General features: G+C 45.1%; 1 protein-coding gene across 1 annotated transcript in view; it reads left to right on the top strand.

Moving 5' to 3' along the window:
- The window catches only part of USH2A (usherin), an 837,143-nt gene that overhangs the window by 694,036 nt on the left and 130,043 nt on the right, over positions 1–13,064 (top strand). The window contains 1 exon segment of the mRNA XM_021064292.1: positions 2,713–3,067. Within this exon segment, the coding sequence (XP_020919951.1) occupies positions 2,713–3,067 (355 nt within the window).

Raw genomic sequence — 13,064 nt, 5'->3', positions numbered from 1 at the left:
GCCTCCCTGGCCTCCAGCAGGAAGATTGTCACTGCTCAGTGCTAGGTCATAGTGATTGATCAACTTGAGGATCATCAAATTCCCAAAGCCAGAGATTTTCACTATCCTGCCTTTGCGTGAAAGGTACTGTCATTTACTTTGTCTTAATAACCCTTTCCGTTTTGATGGTTAATCCGATATGGCAGCATGTGAATATGCCAGCTTCTCAAGAGTGTGTTAATGAAATACTCCTAACAACCTGGAAAATACCATTTGCTCATCAATCTCATCTCAACTAGAGAGGCATCTAAAGGAGAAAAGGATCACCGTTTGGGTTCATTCTTCCCCAACCTCGAATTCTTACCCTCAGAGAAAGAAGCGTAGACAGAGACAAAATAAAGATGCAGAAAAGCCATGGAATTACATACCTTCTGGGCATTCATTCAAAAAATTATTGAACTTCCTGGGCAAAAATTCTGGGACCATGGAAAGAGGCAAATCGCAATTCCTTGGGAGCTTCCGATTCTGGACAGGTCAGCATCATAATTTCACACCCAGATGAACAAATACCTAGCCCAAATGAAACATCAGATATGTGGGGCTATCTCAACAACTGACAATTCCATCTCTCTTACTTAGATGTTTAATGCTCTATACATTGAGTCCCAAAATGGTTTACATGGGCCTTAGTTTTGATATTAAGAAGCCCTAAAGATAGGGCTGATCGATTCCCTTCTCAGGTAGCCACAAGAATTTTTTGAGCATACTCTGAGCTTTTTCTGAAGCCATCTGAAAGAAATTCGACTTTGGCCCTTTAATGAGCTCCAAAGCAAATTCCTATTATAAGATGCATCGAGGTAATTTCCTTAATTGGCATGGAGCTCTTTCTTCTCTACTCAGCCACAAGCCCCTTTATACCTCAGGCCTGCTGTATAATAGGTGGTCATCAATTAAGATTTGTTGATGAAGGAGTTCCCATCGTGGCTCAGTGGTTAACGAATCTGACTAGGAACCGTGAGGTTGCAGGTTCGATCCCTGGCCTTGCTCAGTGGGTTAACGATCGATCCGGTGTTGCTGTGAGCTGTGGTGTAGGTTGCAGACACGGCTCGGATCCTGCGTTGCTGTGGCTGTGGTGTAGGCCAGCGGCTACAGCTCTGATTTGACCCCTAGCCTGGGAACCTCCATGTGCCGTGGGTGCGACCCTAGAAAAGGCAAAAAGACAAAAGACAAAAAAAAAAAAAAGATTTGTTGATGAATACAAGAAAGAAAAATCCTTATTTTGAAGGATTATCGATTAAGAAGGGTAACTTCAAAGAAGGAGGAAATAAGTGACAGCAGGGAGTGACCTTAAAACATTTTTAAGGTCAGTGTTGGAGAATGTTTTGCCTATGTTCTCTTCCAGGAGTTTGATGGTGTCTTGCCTTATATTTAAGTCTTTAAGCCATTTTGAGTTTATTTTGGTACATGGCGTGAGGGTGTGTTCTAGTTTCCTTGATGTGCGTGCAGCTGTCCAGGGTTCCCAACAATACTTGCTGAGAAGACTTTTTCCTATTTTATGTTCTTGCCTCCTTTATCAAAGATTAATTGACTGCAGGTGTCTGGGTTTATTTCTGGGTTCGCTATTATGTCTCATTGGTCTGTATGAGACATTTGGTATCAGTGTAGCACTGGAAGCTAGGTCTGGTCCCTTATGATGGAGCATCATAATGTGAGAAAAAAGAAGGTGTCCATGTATGTGTGACTGGGTCACCATGCTGTGCAGTGGAAAATTGACAGAACACTGTAAACCAGCTAAAATGGGAAAAAAATAAAAATCATTATATAAAAAGTTAAAAAAAAATTTAAACCTCCTAGAAACCAATACACAGTAGCATGGTGCTAGGTGGAAAGAACAAGCACTGTGGGCTTCTCTTCGCGGTGGTTCGTCCGGCCATGGGCGAGCCTGGGCCGTTTCCACAGAGACCGCGTGGTTCCTGGGGCAGCAAGAGAACCATCCTCCGTGTGGACACCTTTCACGTCTCTGCCCTCAGCATAGCTGCTTTCCCAATGGCCAGAGTCCTAGGGCCAAGTTCAGAGAGAGTTTGGGAGGACATTGGCAATAGATGCAGACACAGGGAGACAAATGCGGACACTGCCTGCCTGCAGTCCAGCTACCATAGCAGGGTAAGAAGTCCCAATAATATCAGCTTCTAATAATTATCCAAGCGATGTTTCCAGTTGTCCAAAAATTAAAACCCCTGTATGTGCACATGCACACACTTGCACACGTATACGTCAGTATGTCGACGAAGATCCAGAAAATACCCAAAAAGTGTTAATAGTGCCCACATATATGCTTCTGATTTTCCTGATTTTTAGGTAATATATTTGTTTTCAGGTATGGCATGTATAATTTTTGTTTTAGGAACAATTTCTAAGGTAACACCACCAAATGTGTCTGTGGGTGCTGATTCACTTTTTAAATGTTTTAACTTCTTCTGTTTGGCCATGTTTTCTAAGACGTACGTGCATGTTTTGTGCATTTGAGATGGATGTATACCCCCTATAGCAAAACAGTGATAATGCATCGGGCCTCGGTGTACTCTCTCCTCTGGTCTTCATTGCAGTGCTGAAAGGGACCGTTGAAAATATGAGGCTATAACAAATTCTTCTAAAAAGCAATTTCCCCCTCTGTCTACTGAGCTTCCTTTGAAGGGTGCGGGATCGCTGATTCCCTTCCTGATGTCTTTCCAGACGTCCTGCTGGCACTGAAGAGGAATCTCTTTTGTTCCTCTGGTCAGAAGGAGCCCTTGAGTTGATTGACGATGCAGATACTCTGAGGCCTTTCACGCTCTATGAATATCGGGTCAGAGCCCTAAACTCCAGGGGCTCCGTGGAGAGTCCGTGGTCCTCCGTACGGACTTTGGAAGCCCCACCTCGAGATTTGCCAGCGCCCTGGGCTCAAGCCACTGGTGCTCATTCAGTTCTGCTCAACTGGACGAAACCAGCATCTCCCAACGGCATCGTCTCCCAGTACCACGTGATCTACCAAGAGACACGTGATGACCCCGCGTTGAACTCCTCTGCTGTGCGGGCTTTCACCATGACGGTAAGAACTTAGATAAGAGCAGAACACGTACTTGCATGATCTGGTTGATACGTTGTAATTGATTTTCCTCTCTGGCTTTTCATTTTTCTTCCCTTGGGGCTTAAATATGTATGAATCTTTAAGGGCAGAAATGCCATGTCGTTGCGGGGACAGGTGCTGAACCAAATATGTGAAAGATGGAGATGAGTTTTGGGACTACAGTTCATTTGTATTACCTCCCACAAATAAGGGAATCTCTCTTTGCCTGATTTCCAGACCCGTTAAATGGGGATATTGACAAGTGTTCCTCTGCACCTCCTGGAGATGAGGCAGAGGTGAAATTAGACATGTCGCATGTGTCCACTTGATATTATTGGCCCTTTGAGGGGAAAGGAAATTCAGTTTCTAGATGTAGCCTTCTAGATGTATATACATAGACACATCACATGCACTAAAGTTTAGTGGTGATTTTTCTGGGTTGGCCTCCCCCGGCCCATAACATAACTTAAATCAGATTACTTTGTATCTCCTGAGAGCTGTTTTTTGACCGTGCCCACAGCATGCGGAAAGCCTCCGCTAGGGATCAAACCTGGGCCACAGCTGCGACCTGCACCACAGCTGTGGCAACACAGTATCCTTAACCGGCCACACGACAGAGGAACTTCCCTAACAGCTTTCTTTACATCGTGCATGGCCTGGCGTTGTAGGGAAGATATGAAAACAAGGTGATTTTGCCTTGGGGAGCTTTGTCTTGTATGATAATGCTGCAGACATGAGAACTGAACCTCAGAAAGTGAGCAAAGCAGTGGGTTGTAGCCCGTAGCATCCGCCACACTGGGACTCACATCCCAAACCCCAGCACCGACGAGCACCGACGAGCCACAAACCACCATCCAAGTGAGACTATCACATATCAAAGGTGTCAGGCAGGCAAGGCTCTGGAAAGTTCGTAAATGCGATTCTGTTTGTGTAAAAGTTGTGCAATAGTGTAAAATAGAGAGAAAATTTATCGGGACAAAGAAATACTCTGCAACTTATCAAAAAGGCTGCCTGTAGGGAGAAGAGGCACTTTGACTTTTCAGTGAGTGTAATTCTCTAGTTTGATTCTTTTCAATGACCATTTATTACATTCTTTTATTGAAAATTTTTTCATCCTAGTGCAGAACTGTGTGAAACACAAAATTAAACCACATTATGTCTGATATATATTACTTGGCAGCCCAGAGACTCCTCCGCTTTGAGCAGAAAAACTGGCAGATAGCAGATGTTAACAAAAAAAAAAAAGAAAAAAAGAAAAAAAAAAGAAAGAAAAGAAAAGAAAAAAGCAAGAGATGCAGGAGGCGAGCAGGACACCCTCATATAGAAGGGGCATCACCAAGAAGATGAAATTTTGTCATTTGGGGAGTTAAATAATATGGTTTTCAAAATGTGCCAAGACCATACTAAATATGAAAACCCCTCATAAATAAGAAAAAATGGACAGCAGAAAGCATTATTTTCGAAGACAAGACCATTTTCAGTGCTTCCAGTTTTGGCAGCCCAACTTACATGAAGCTTACAGAATATAACATGTATCAAAGTATCTAAATGAGGAGTTCCCGTTGTGGCGCAGTGGTTAACGAATCCAACTAGGAACCATGAGGTTGCAGGTTTGATCTCTGGCCTTGCTCAGTGGGTTAAGGATCTGGCGTTGCTGTGAGCTGTGGTGCAGGTTGCAGACACAGCTCGGATCCCGCGTTGCTGTGGCTGTGGTGTAGGCCAGCATCTACAGCTCCGATTGGACCCCTAGCCTGCGAACCTCCATATGCTGCAGAAGCGGCCCAAGAAAAGACAAAAAGACAAAAAAAAAAAATCTAAATGAGATGCGGCAAACAGATTTGAATGAAACTCCAGAAGACTCTTCGTAAATGAATAAAGTACAATTTCCTCACCGTCCTATGTTCACTCTTCTCACTATGACTAAGAAATAAGTGATGTGTGAATTAATGAAATAATATTAATGAAATCTTCATTTTTATTTAGAATTCAACTTTTGTACTTTATGTTCCATTTGACATTTGATTATATATCAGGGTCTTTCATATTAAATCTTCTGGCGCCCTCATTGTAAGCCTTAGAAGCAGTGTTCTTTTTTGATTTGATTTTTATTTTGTATTGGAGTATAGTTGCTTCACAGGGTTGTGTTAGTTTCGGGTGTACAGCAAAGTGATTCAGTTATACATATATCCATTCTTTTTCAGATTCTCTTCCCATGTAGGTTTTTACAGGATATTGAGCAAAGGTCCCTGTGCTATAGATTAGGTCCTTGTTGGCTACCTGTTCTATAAATAGTAGTGTGTATATGTTAATCCCCAGTGTATCCCTCTTCCCCCTCACCTGTCCACCTTGATAACCGTAAGTTTGGTTTTTGAACTCTGTGAGTCGGTTTCTGTTTTGTAAATACATTCCTTTGTGTCATTTTTTTAGGTCTTATTTTTAGGGGCTATCATAGGATATTTGTGTTTCTCTGTCTGACTTAAGAAGCCGTGTTCTTAAGTGTAGAAGTTCTTCTTTGGTGGACATGTGGTCAGTGGGGAGACTGTTACTTCCCACCGTACCCTTGGAATTCATGTCCTAAACATGCATCCTGAAAGCAAAATACTGAAAAACCCTTGAAAGAGCTTTCTCAATGAGACACCTTAATTTAAATGCATATGTTGTTGAAGATACCAGTGTTGCAATGATTACACCTCTGATCTTTCAAACTATGGCTTTCAGAGGTCTACGCCTAAATGTTTAGTCTCCCAAAAAGTGCTGCTGGTGTTCCTTTGTGAAGTGCCCCCCAAGTCATCTCGTCATAGCCCGTTTCATTTGATAACGCAAGACTCAAAATAGCCAGTGAACTCTGTTCTCTGTTTAATCTGCTAGGTTCTATTTTTATCGCACCAAAATTTCCTGGAAAGAGGAAGATCTATTGCCTCCAGCATTAAACATTATCTGGCCCTTTATGTATGGACTCTCCCCAACATCGCTTCCGTCTGCCCACCCAGTGTTGCTGAATTCCTCCATCTTTCTAAAGATTAATCCGTGCAGTGCTGAAGAGAATAGCCAGAATAATCAAGAAACAATAATATTTATGTGTTCTGTTTTCAAATGTGTGTGTATTCAAGGTAGCCGCCCAAATCTGGATCTTTGGCCCTGAAGATCCCAAGAGAAGACTTCATTAAGGTCATGGGGAAAAGTCTAAGCAATCAAGGGCGTATTCCAAAAGGCAAGTGGGCTTGTGTTACGACATGCTGGTCACTAGGCCAAGTTTCCAAGACAGGAGGCCACAGTGACTCTTTAGCAACCAACATCTTTGAGAGAAGTAATCAGAAGACAAACCAATGTCCCTGAGTTTTCATCCATTCCTCCATTCCCAAGAGAACATGTTCAGTCTTTTTTTAACAGATACCTAAAGAAGAATGTGCTTGGGGACTATCGTTTCCATTACTTAGCGTCAGAGAAGAATCCTCCTTTTATTCGGAGTCCATCTCGTCCTGATCAGGACAGCGTGACGTCATGTATCCGTACACTGGGCCTTCAGGGTCAAGAACGGGTTATTGACAATTCAATCCAATTTGGCAAATAGTCATTGAGTCCTCTCTTCAATATGTCAATACACAGTGCTGTACCTCACTGTATTATTGAGTCTCCCGTCCAGCTGGGCTATTGGGTACAGACTCTGGGGAAAGGAATAGTCAAGTCTTAGGCACTGATTTTTACTACTAGGCATTTCAGGTTTTGAAGTTTCTTTGCTTCTGAGTTTCTGCTGCTCGGGTTTTGGTGATTCCCTTTTAGCTCTCTGAGCACCTCCCTGGCTCTACTTATTATTTCTTTGATTCCTGTACCAACTAAACCTTTTCACTGTCTCCTTCCTTTTCTGTGCCTGCCCTAGGAAATATTTCCAAGTTTTTGTTTCTTTGGCCACTTTGGCTAAAATCTTCCTGAGCAAAGGAACTCCATTTTCAATTAGTGAGAAATAGAATCCATCCCTACGGTGGCAGTATTACAATTCGACCCACAGAGGTGGCACTAATGCCCCTCATTTAGTCCCTTATTTATCTTGGGAGCCCATCCCTGCAGGAGAAGCCACCAATAAGCTGCCTGTAGCGTAGTGCCATCACTAGCTGGTCCCAAAGTCTCCCCAGAGCTGTTTAGAGACAGGTGGATGGGGCTGGGAGAGCCACATAAAACAGGTGCAATGGATGCATGAGTCCTCCTGATGGTGGCAGTGGATGGAGAACTGGCAGTGGGGGCCCTCCATGGGGGTGGAGAACATATGTGTTGGCAGGAGCAGCAGCAGCAGCAGCAGAGGCAGCAGGAGAGAAGAAATGGAAAGAGTGAGGCTTGTAATCTATCACCAGCTTCTCTCCCCAACCCCATGAAAAGTCTCATCTCCTTTGGGGCCTGAGTAGATCCTTCTAAGGGGAAGCGAGCCATATCTGGTTCCTTAGGGTCTCTCCAGACCCATCCCAGCCACTACTGAAACCAGCTTCAGGTAGAGGTCCTTAAACGCCCCTCCCGATTAGCTCGTGATGAATTGTGCGGTGTCAAGAGAGGAACTGCATTTAGCCTTGCTTGGCATGTGAGGGCTCCGTGGCGGTGTTTACAGGCAACTCTCCTGGCGAGGTTGGCGGCACTGCTGCCACCATTCGGATTTGTTTGCTTTTTCTCACTGGCACTGCCATCGCACTGGCAAAAAAATAACTGCGGATGGAAAGGCGAAGGCGGTTTACCCGTGAGTCTGTGCTCTCCCTGTATCCCTGCTTCCTCCACGGGGTTATAAACCATCCAGCCCAGCTCAGACATGTGCCCAGTCCCCTGAAAGATAGATGGTCCCTCACTCTGCGTGGAGAGTCAAGCACAGAGAGTGCTGAGGGGTAAGCAGATGATGTGGGCCGCTAAGAGTTGGCTTCCAGTCTGGAAATGAAATCCAGAATTGCAGACTCTACTTTCTAGATCCCGGTTGCCAAACGTTCTTGCTCAAAGTCAAGGAGGAGGTATTCAAAATGTCCCCATATGCATGTCACCGATCTCTTTCCCATTAGGTAGATACGTAAGGGGGGGAAATGAGATACTTTGTAATTGCCATACTACGGTGCATTTGTGAGTAAGTGCATGAACTTATTTTTAAGCCCATCTTCATTCTGGCGTAGTATAATGTAAAATATGACTGCTCCTTACGTATAAACTTCAACTAGCTGTGGCTCTTAAAATTAGCTGTAGGCTCTTTTTCCCCCAGATCCACTGATAAGACAAAAGAATTGCTTTGGAAGATCTACCTATTTAAAACAGCTCCTTCGAGTTCCTGTTGTGGCACAGTGGAAAGGAATCCAGCTAGGAACCATGAGGTTGCAGGTTCAATCCCTGGCCTCACTCAGTGGGTTAAGGATCTTGCGTTGCCATGAGCTGTGGTGTAGGTTGCAGAGTCAGCTCAGATCTGATGCGGCTGTGGCTGTGGCGTAGGCCAGCAGCTGTAGCTCTGATTCGACCCCTAGCCTGAGAACCTCCATATTTTGCGGGTGCGGCCCTAAAAAGCAAAAAAATATATAATAAAATAACATAAAACAACTCCTTTGGTGACCATTGTTCCAAGTTCAAGAAGAAATAGCTATAAAAACAATTGCTGTATTTTTTTTTTTTTTTTTTGTCTTTTTGCTATTTCTTGGGCCACTCCCGCGGCACATGGAGTTTCCCAGGCTAGGGGTCTAATCAGAGCTGTAGCTGCCAGCCTATGCCAGAGCCACAGCAACACAGGATCCGAGCCGCATCTGTGACCTACACCACAGCTCATGGCAACGCCGGATCGTTAACCCACTGAGCAAGGGCAGGGATCGAACCCGCAACCTCATGGTTCCTAGTCGGATTCGTTAACCACTGCGCCATGACGGGAACTCCCCAATTGCTGTATTTTTGGTATTGGTTCTACACATTTTAGAATATGAGATAACTACATCATCCATTCTTTTATATAAAAGATACAAAATATGGATGAGTAGGTGTCACAACAATGAGCACTTGTTGGCCTGACCCATTTTTATTGAATGTTGTATTTTGTTTGACTTCAACTTTTCATTTATTAGCCTTATCTTTATCCCTTTTTTTCTGATAATACTCCACCAACCACAAATATAGATTGGGGATCTGCTTTTTGCTCAGTATTATTGTGGATGAAAACCATGAGTCTTCTTGAACTTTGTCTAACTACTTTCTTGGAAAAGCTCTATTTTTCTCCAGCCATTTTATTCCCACAAGCCTTAACAGGACTCACCAGTACCTCTTGATCAGATCAAAGATTTTCCAGTCTCTTTCAGTGACAAAGACCAGCCTGGTTTTGGTAATCAGGACTCATTCCATGTGTTTTAAAACAATCCAATCTAAATCCAGTCTAGGAGTTCCTGTCATGGCTCAGACGAAATGAATCTGACTAGCATCCCTAAGGATGCAGGTTCAATCCCTGGCCTTGCTCAGTGGGTTAAGGATCTGGCGTTGCCATGAGCCGTGGTGTAGGTCACAGATGTGGCTTGGATCCTGCATTGCTATGGCTGTGGTGTAGGGCAGCGGCTATAGCTCTGATTTGACCGCTAGGCTGGGAACCACCATATGCCATGGGTGTGGCCCTAAAAAGACAAAAGTAAGTAAATAAATAAATCCACTCTAAAGCCTGACTTGTGTTAAGGGATCTGCAGTTGGGAGAAGAGAGCATGTCCATTTTCTCTTTTCTTCACCTCCCTCTTCTTCTCTTCTTGATTTCCCTGGGATCGTGGAAGAAAAGATAGAATTAGACAAAAAGGAGCAGAGCCTAACTCCATAACATTGTCGCAACCCATCAGGCTTTGTCTTCTCATGTGTAGGTGTCTCATGAGATTTCCTTTGTGGGTTAGGTAGAGGTCTCCCGTGGGAAATTTCATGCTTCACAGTTCCTGATACAGGCCATGCATGCCTTGGCAAAGTTCTTGCCCCACTATCCATTACTGCCCCCAAGATCCACCCACAGCCTTTTACTTCTGGGCTCCCCTCTCCCAAGCAGTCAGGCAGTACCAGGTCCTCTCATGTTGACAAAGCCCATGCCTTTCTCAGCATCACTAGTCTTCCAGAAACCTTGCTCTATCGAAAAAGCCAAGTACAACTAGTCCAGCACTACCTTCTCTCATTGCCTTAGCACTGAGTAAGGGCCAGCGAGCCTCAGCCCTTCAGAATTCACTGAATGCAAAGCAGGTATCAGCTTCTGCATTAGGCCATGCTCCCCAAATCCTGGGATCCCATAACAATCCCAAAAGGCCCTTCTTCACCCTGGTGATTGCAACACAATTCCTATAAGTCTCTTGACCTCTGTAGCAAGCTTCTTGAGAAGAGTAGCTCACCTTTCTTGCAGACACCCCCAAGGTCTTTGGGGTGTTCTCCTGAATGTCCTTCACAGGCCCCAAGAAAGGAGCGTGGGGTATCTCATCCCCCCACCTTGAGGGGTAAGGAGACAACCTGGAGGAACTTCTCTGCAGAATTTCCCCCTTGAACTTGCTTTCCATGGATCTTCTCATCTATACATTGTCTTACATTGATCTTCCAAGGACAATGGGCTTAGTGGTATAAGGCTGATTCTTTCTGCAAGTACTGCAGAGGTAAGTCTAGCAGTTCAGGTAGAGTTACTTTATCATCTCTTTCTCTAAGCTATACTCATTGTTGACTAAAAAAGATATATGCACAACCTAAAAGTTGAGAGTTAAGTTTTATTTGAGGCAAAATGAGAGCCTCCGCTAGGGAGGCAGCATCCCAAGTAACTCTAAGAAAACTGCTGGGAGAAGGCAAGGGGGAGGATATATAGGAGTTTTGCAACAAAAAGGCAGGGAGCAGGAACAAAACATATTAAAAGATGCAAAGTCTGGGCTCACTGAAATTGCTCCTTTGCTATGCAGCCATCCGGGGCTCTGTGCTCTCACAGCCTGAGTTCCCTCAGGGCTCACAGACTCACCCTTGGAGGTGGCTGCAATCACTGGAGACTGTGACATCTTTTGTTCTCTGATATGGCAGGCAATATTTTCCTTCTTTTTTTTTTAAGGGCCACACGCACGGCAATATTTTATTTCTCATCGTCAATCTCCAGTACATCCTGTTACACAGCTAAGTGACTCCATCATCTTTCTAGCTCCTCAAGGCCAATCCTTCTTGAGTCCTCCCCTGCTTTACTCTCATATCCCATCCTTCACTAAGTCCTATTGCATCTAAAACGGACAGCACTTATGCCTTGAATCCAGCCAGCACCCAGATTGGAACTTGAACCCACGCACTGGGACGCGATCCCAGCCAGAAGCCGGTTTGGGACTAGAACCCATAGTGTTTTTTTACATTAGAATCACTCACCTGCTGTGTGGACTTACTGAGGTTCAAGTTCTTTCTGTCTCGGCACAGAAGGAATTCAGTGAGAGACAAAGTGATAGGCAAGAAATAGATTGATTAAGATAGGATGCTTGTGAGAGATGCAAGCGGGCAGGCAAGGAGGCACTGCCCTGTGGATCAGGTGGGCTACTTTTTATCATCCAAGGAAAGTGGGGAGGGGGAAGAGCCTGCTTTCTTCCTCGTTCTTTGAGTAGATGTCAGGCTTACATCACCAGCTCCTCCTTCGAATCTGGTAAGAGAGTATGTGACCCTGTGAGGCCAAACTAGGACTGTTTGGCACCTACCAAATCAGAGGGGGGCGTAAACATGCTAAACCGTGTTGTCATCTCAGGTTTCCATATAACGAGATGCTCCTTTTGGAAGGTCATCTTCCCTTAAATTCCTGTCCTTGGTCCTAGGGATCATTAGTGTGTCGAACTTGCAAGCAGGCCTCTTAATGACCTCAGGCACATCTTATGCTTTTATTTACGGTTTTATAGTTAGGCAAGCCTGCTTTGTTCTGGGGGCTTTCTTGAGCCATCATGAACATCCAGTGGTCTCCCCACGTTCCCTAGGTTGCCCTCTCTGTCTGTGGTCCCCTACTGGGACTTCTGCACCTGGCTGGGTGACCATCCTTCTCATCCCTCTTACATTGACTGCTAAAACATATGATGAGAGTTCCCGTCGTGGCGCAGTGGTTAACGAATCCGACTAGGAACCATGAGTTTGCGGGTTCGGTCCCTGCCCTTGCTCAGTGGGTTAACGATCCGGCGTTGCCGTGAGCTGTGGTGTAGGTCACAGACACGTCTCGGATCCCGCGTTGCTGTGGCTCTGGCGTAGGCCGGTGGCTACAGCTCTGATTAGACCCCTAGCCTGGGAACCTCCATATGCCGCGGGAGCGGCCCAAGAAATAGCAAAAAGACAAAAACAAAACAAAACATATGATGAATCCTTCTGCTTGATGGCCCCCTGGTGTTCCCTCCTCACGTGATCATGTTCTTACCCTTCAAATGGATCCGTCTTCCTACTTCCCTCTTTTGGGGTGGTTTTTAGGGCTGGACCTGTGGCACATGGAGGTTCCCAGGCTAGGGATCCAATTGGAGCTACAGCTGCCAGCCTGCACCACAGGTCACAGCAATTCCGGATCCTTAACCCGCTGAGCAAGGCAGGGAGCCGACTCGAGTCCTGTGGATACTCGCTGGGTTCGTTCACCATGAGCCGCCGCAGGAACGCGCCTCCTTCGCTGTTGAGCTGATGTTCATCTCACCGGGCTGTTGTGAGGACGAAATAAATTAACGCAGACACAGCGTACTTTATCACTGTAAATAGCGACGTGAATAGGCTGTTCAAATCAGACCTCCTCCTCTTTGGAATGACAGAGGCCGAGAGAAATGGTTTGGACAAACGTTTTGGTTTGGACAAAGCAGAAGTATCCAAATTTGGTGGTGACTGAAAACCTGAGGTTTCTCTTAAGCAGGCCTTCCTTTGCCATCCCGAGCTTGCACATTTAAACATTTCCTCATACCACACTGTTCCTTTCCAGGTCATTTCTCAGACAGTGAAGTAGACTCTGTTTCCCTCCTAAGTCGCCTGGGGCAAAATTGTGCTTTTTGGGAGTTCCCGT

Source organism: Sus scrofa, chromosome 10 (assembly GCF_000003025.6).
Source record: "Sus scrofa isolate TJ Tabasco breed Duroc chromosome 10, Sscrofa11.1, whole genome shotgun sequence".
In the NCBI taxonomy this organism is placed as follows: domain Eukaryota; kingdom Metazoa; phylum Chordata; class Mammalia; order Artiodactyla; family Suidae; genus Sus; species Sus scrofa.
The sequence above is the reverse complement of the archived record's forward strand: the minus strand, read 5'-3'. Positions and strand labels throughout refer to the sequence as shown.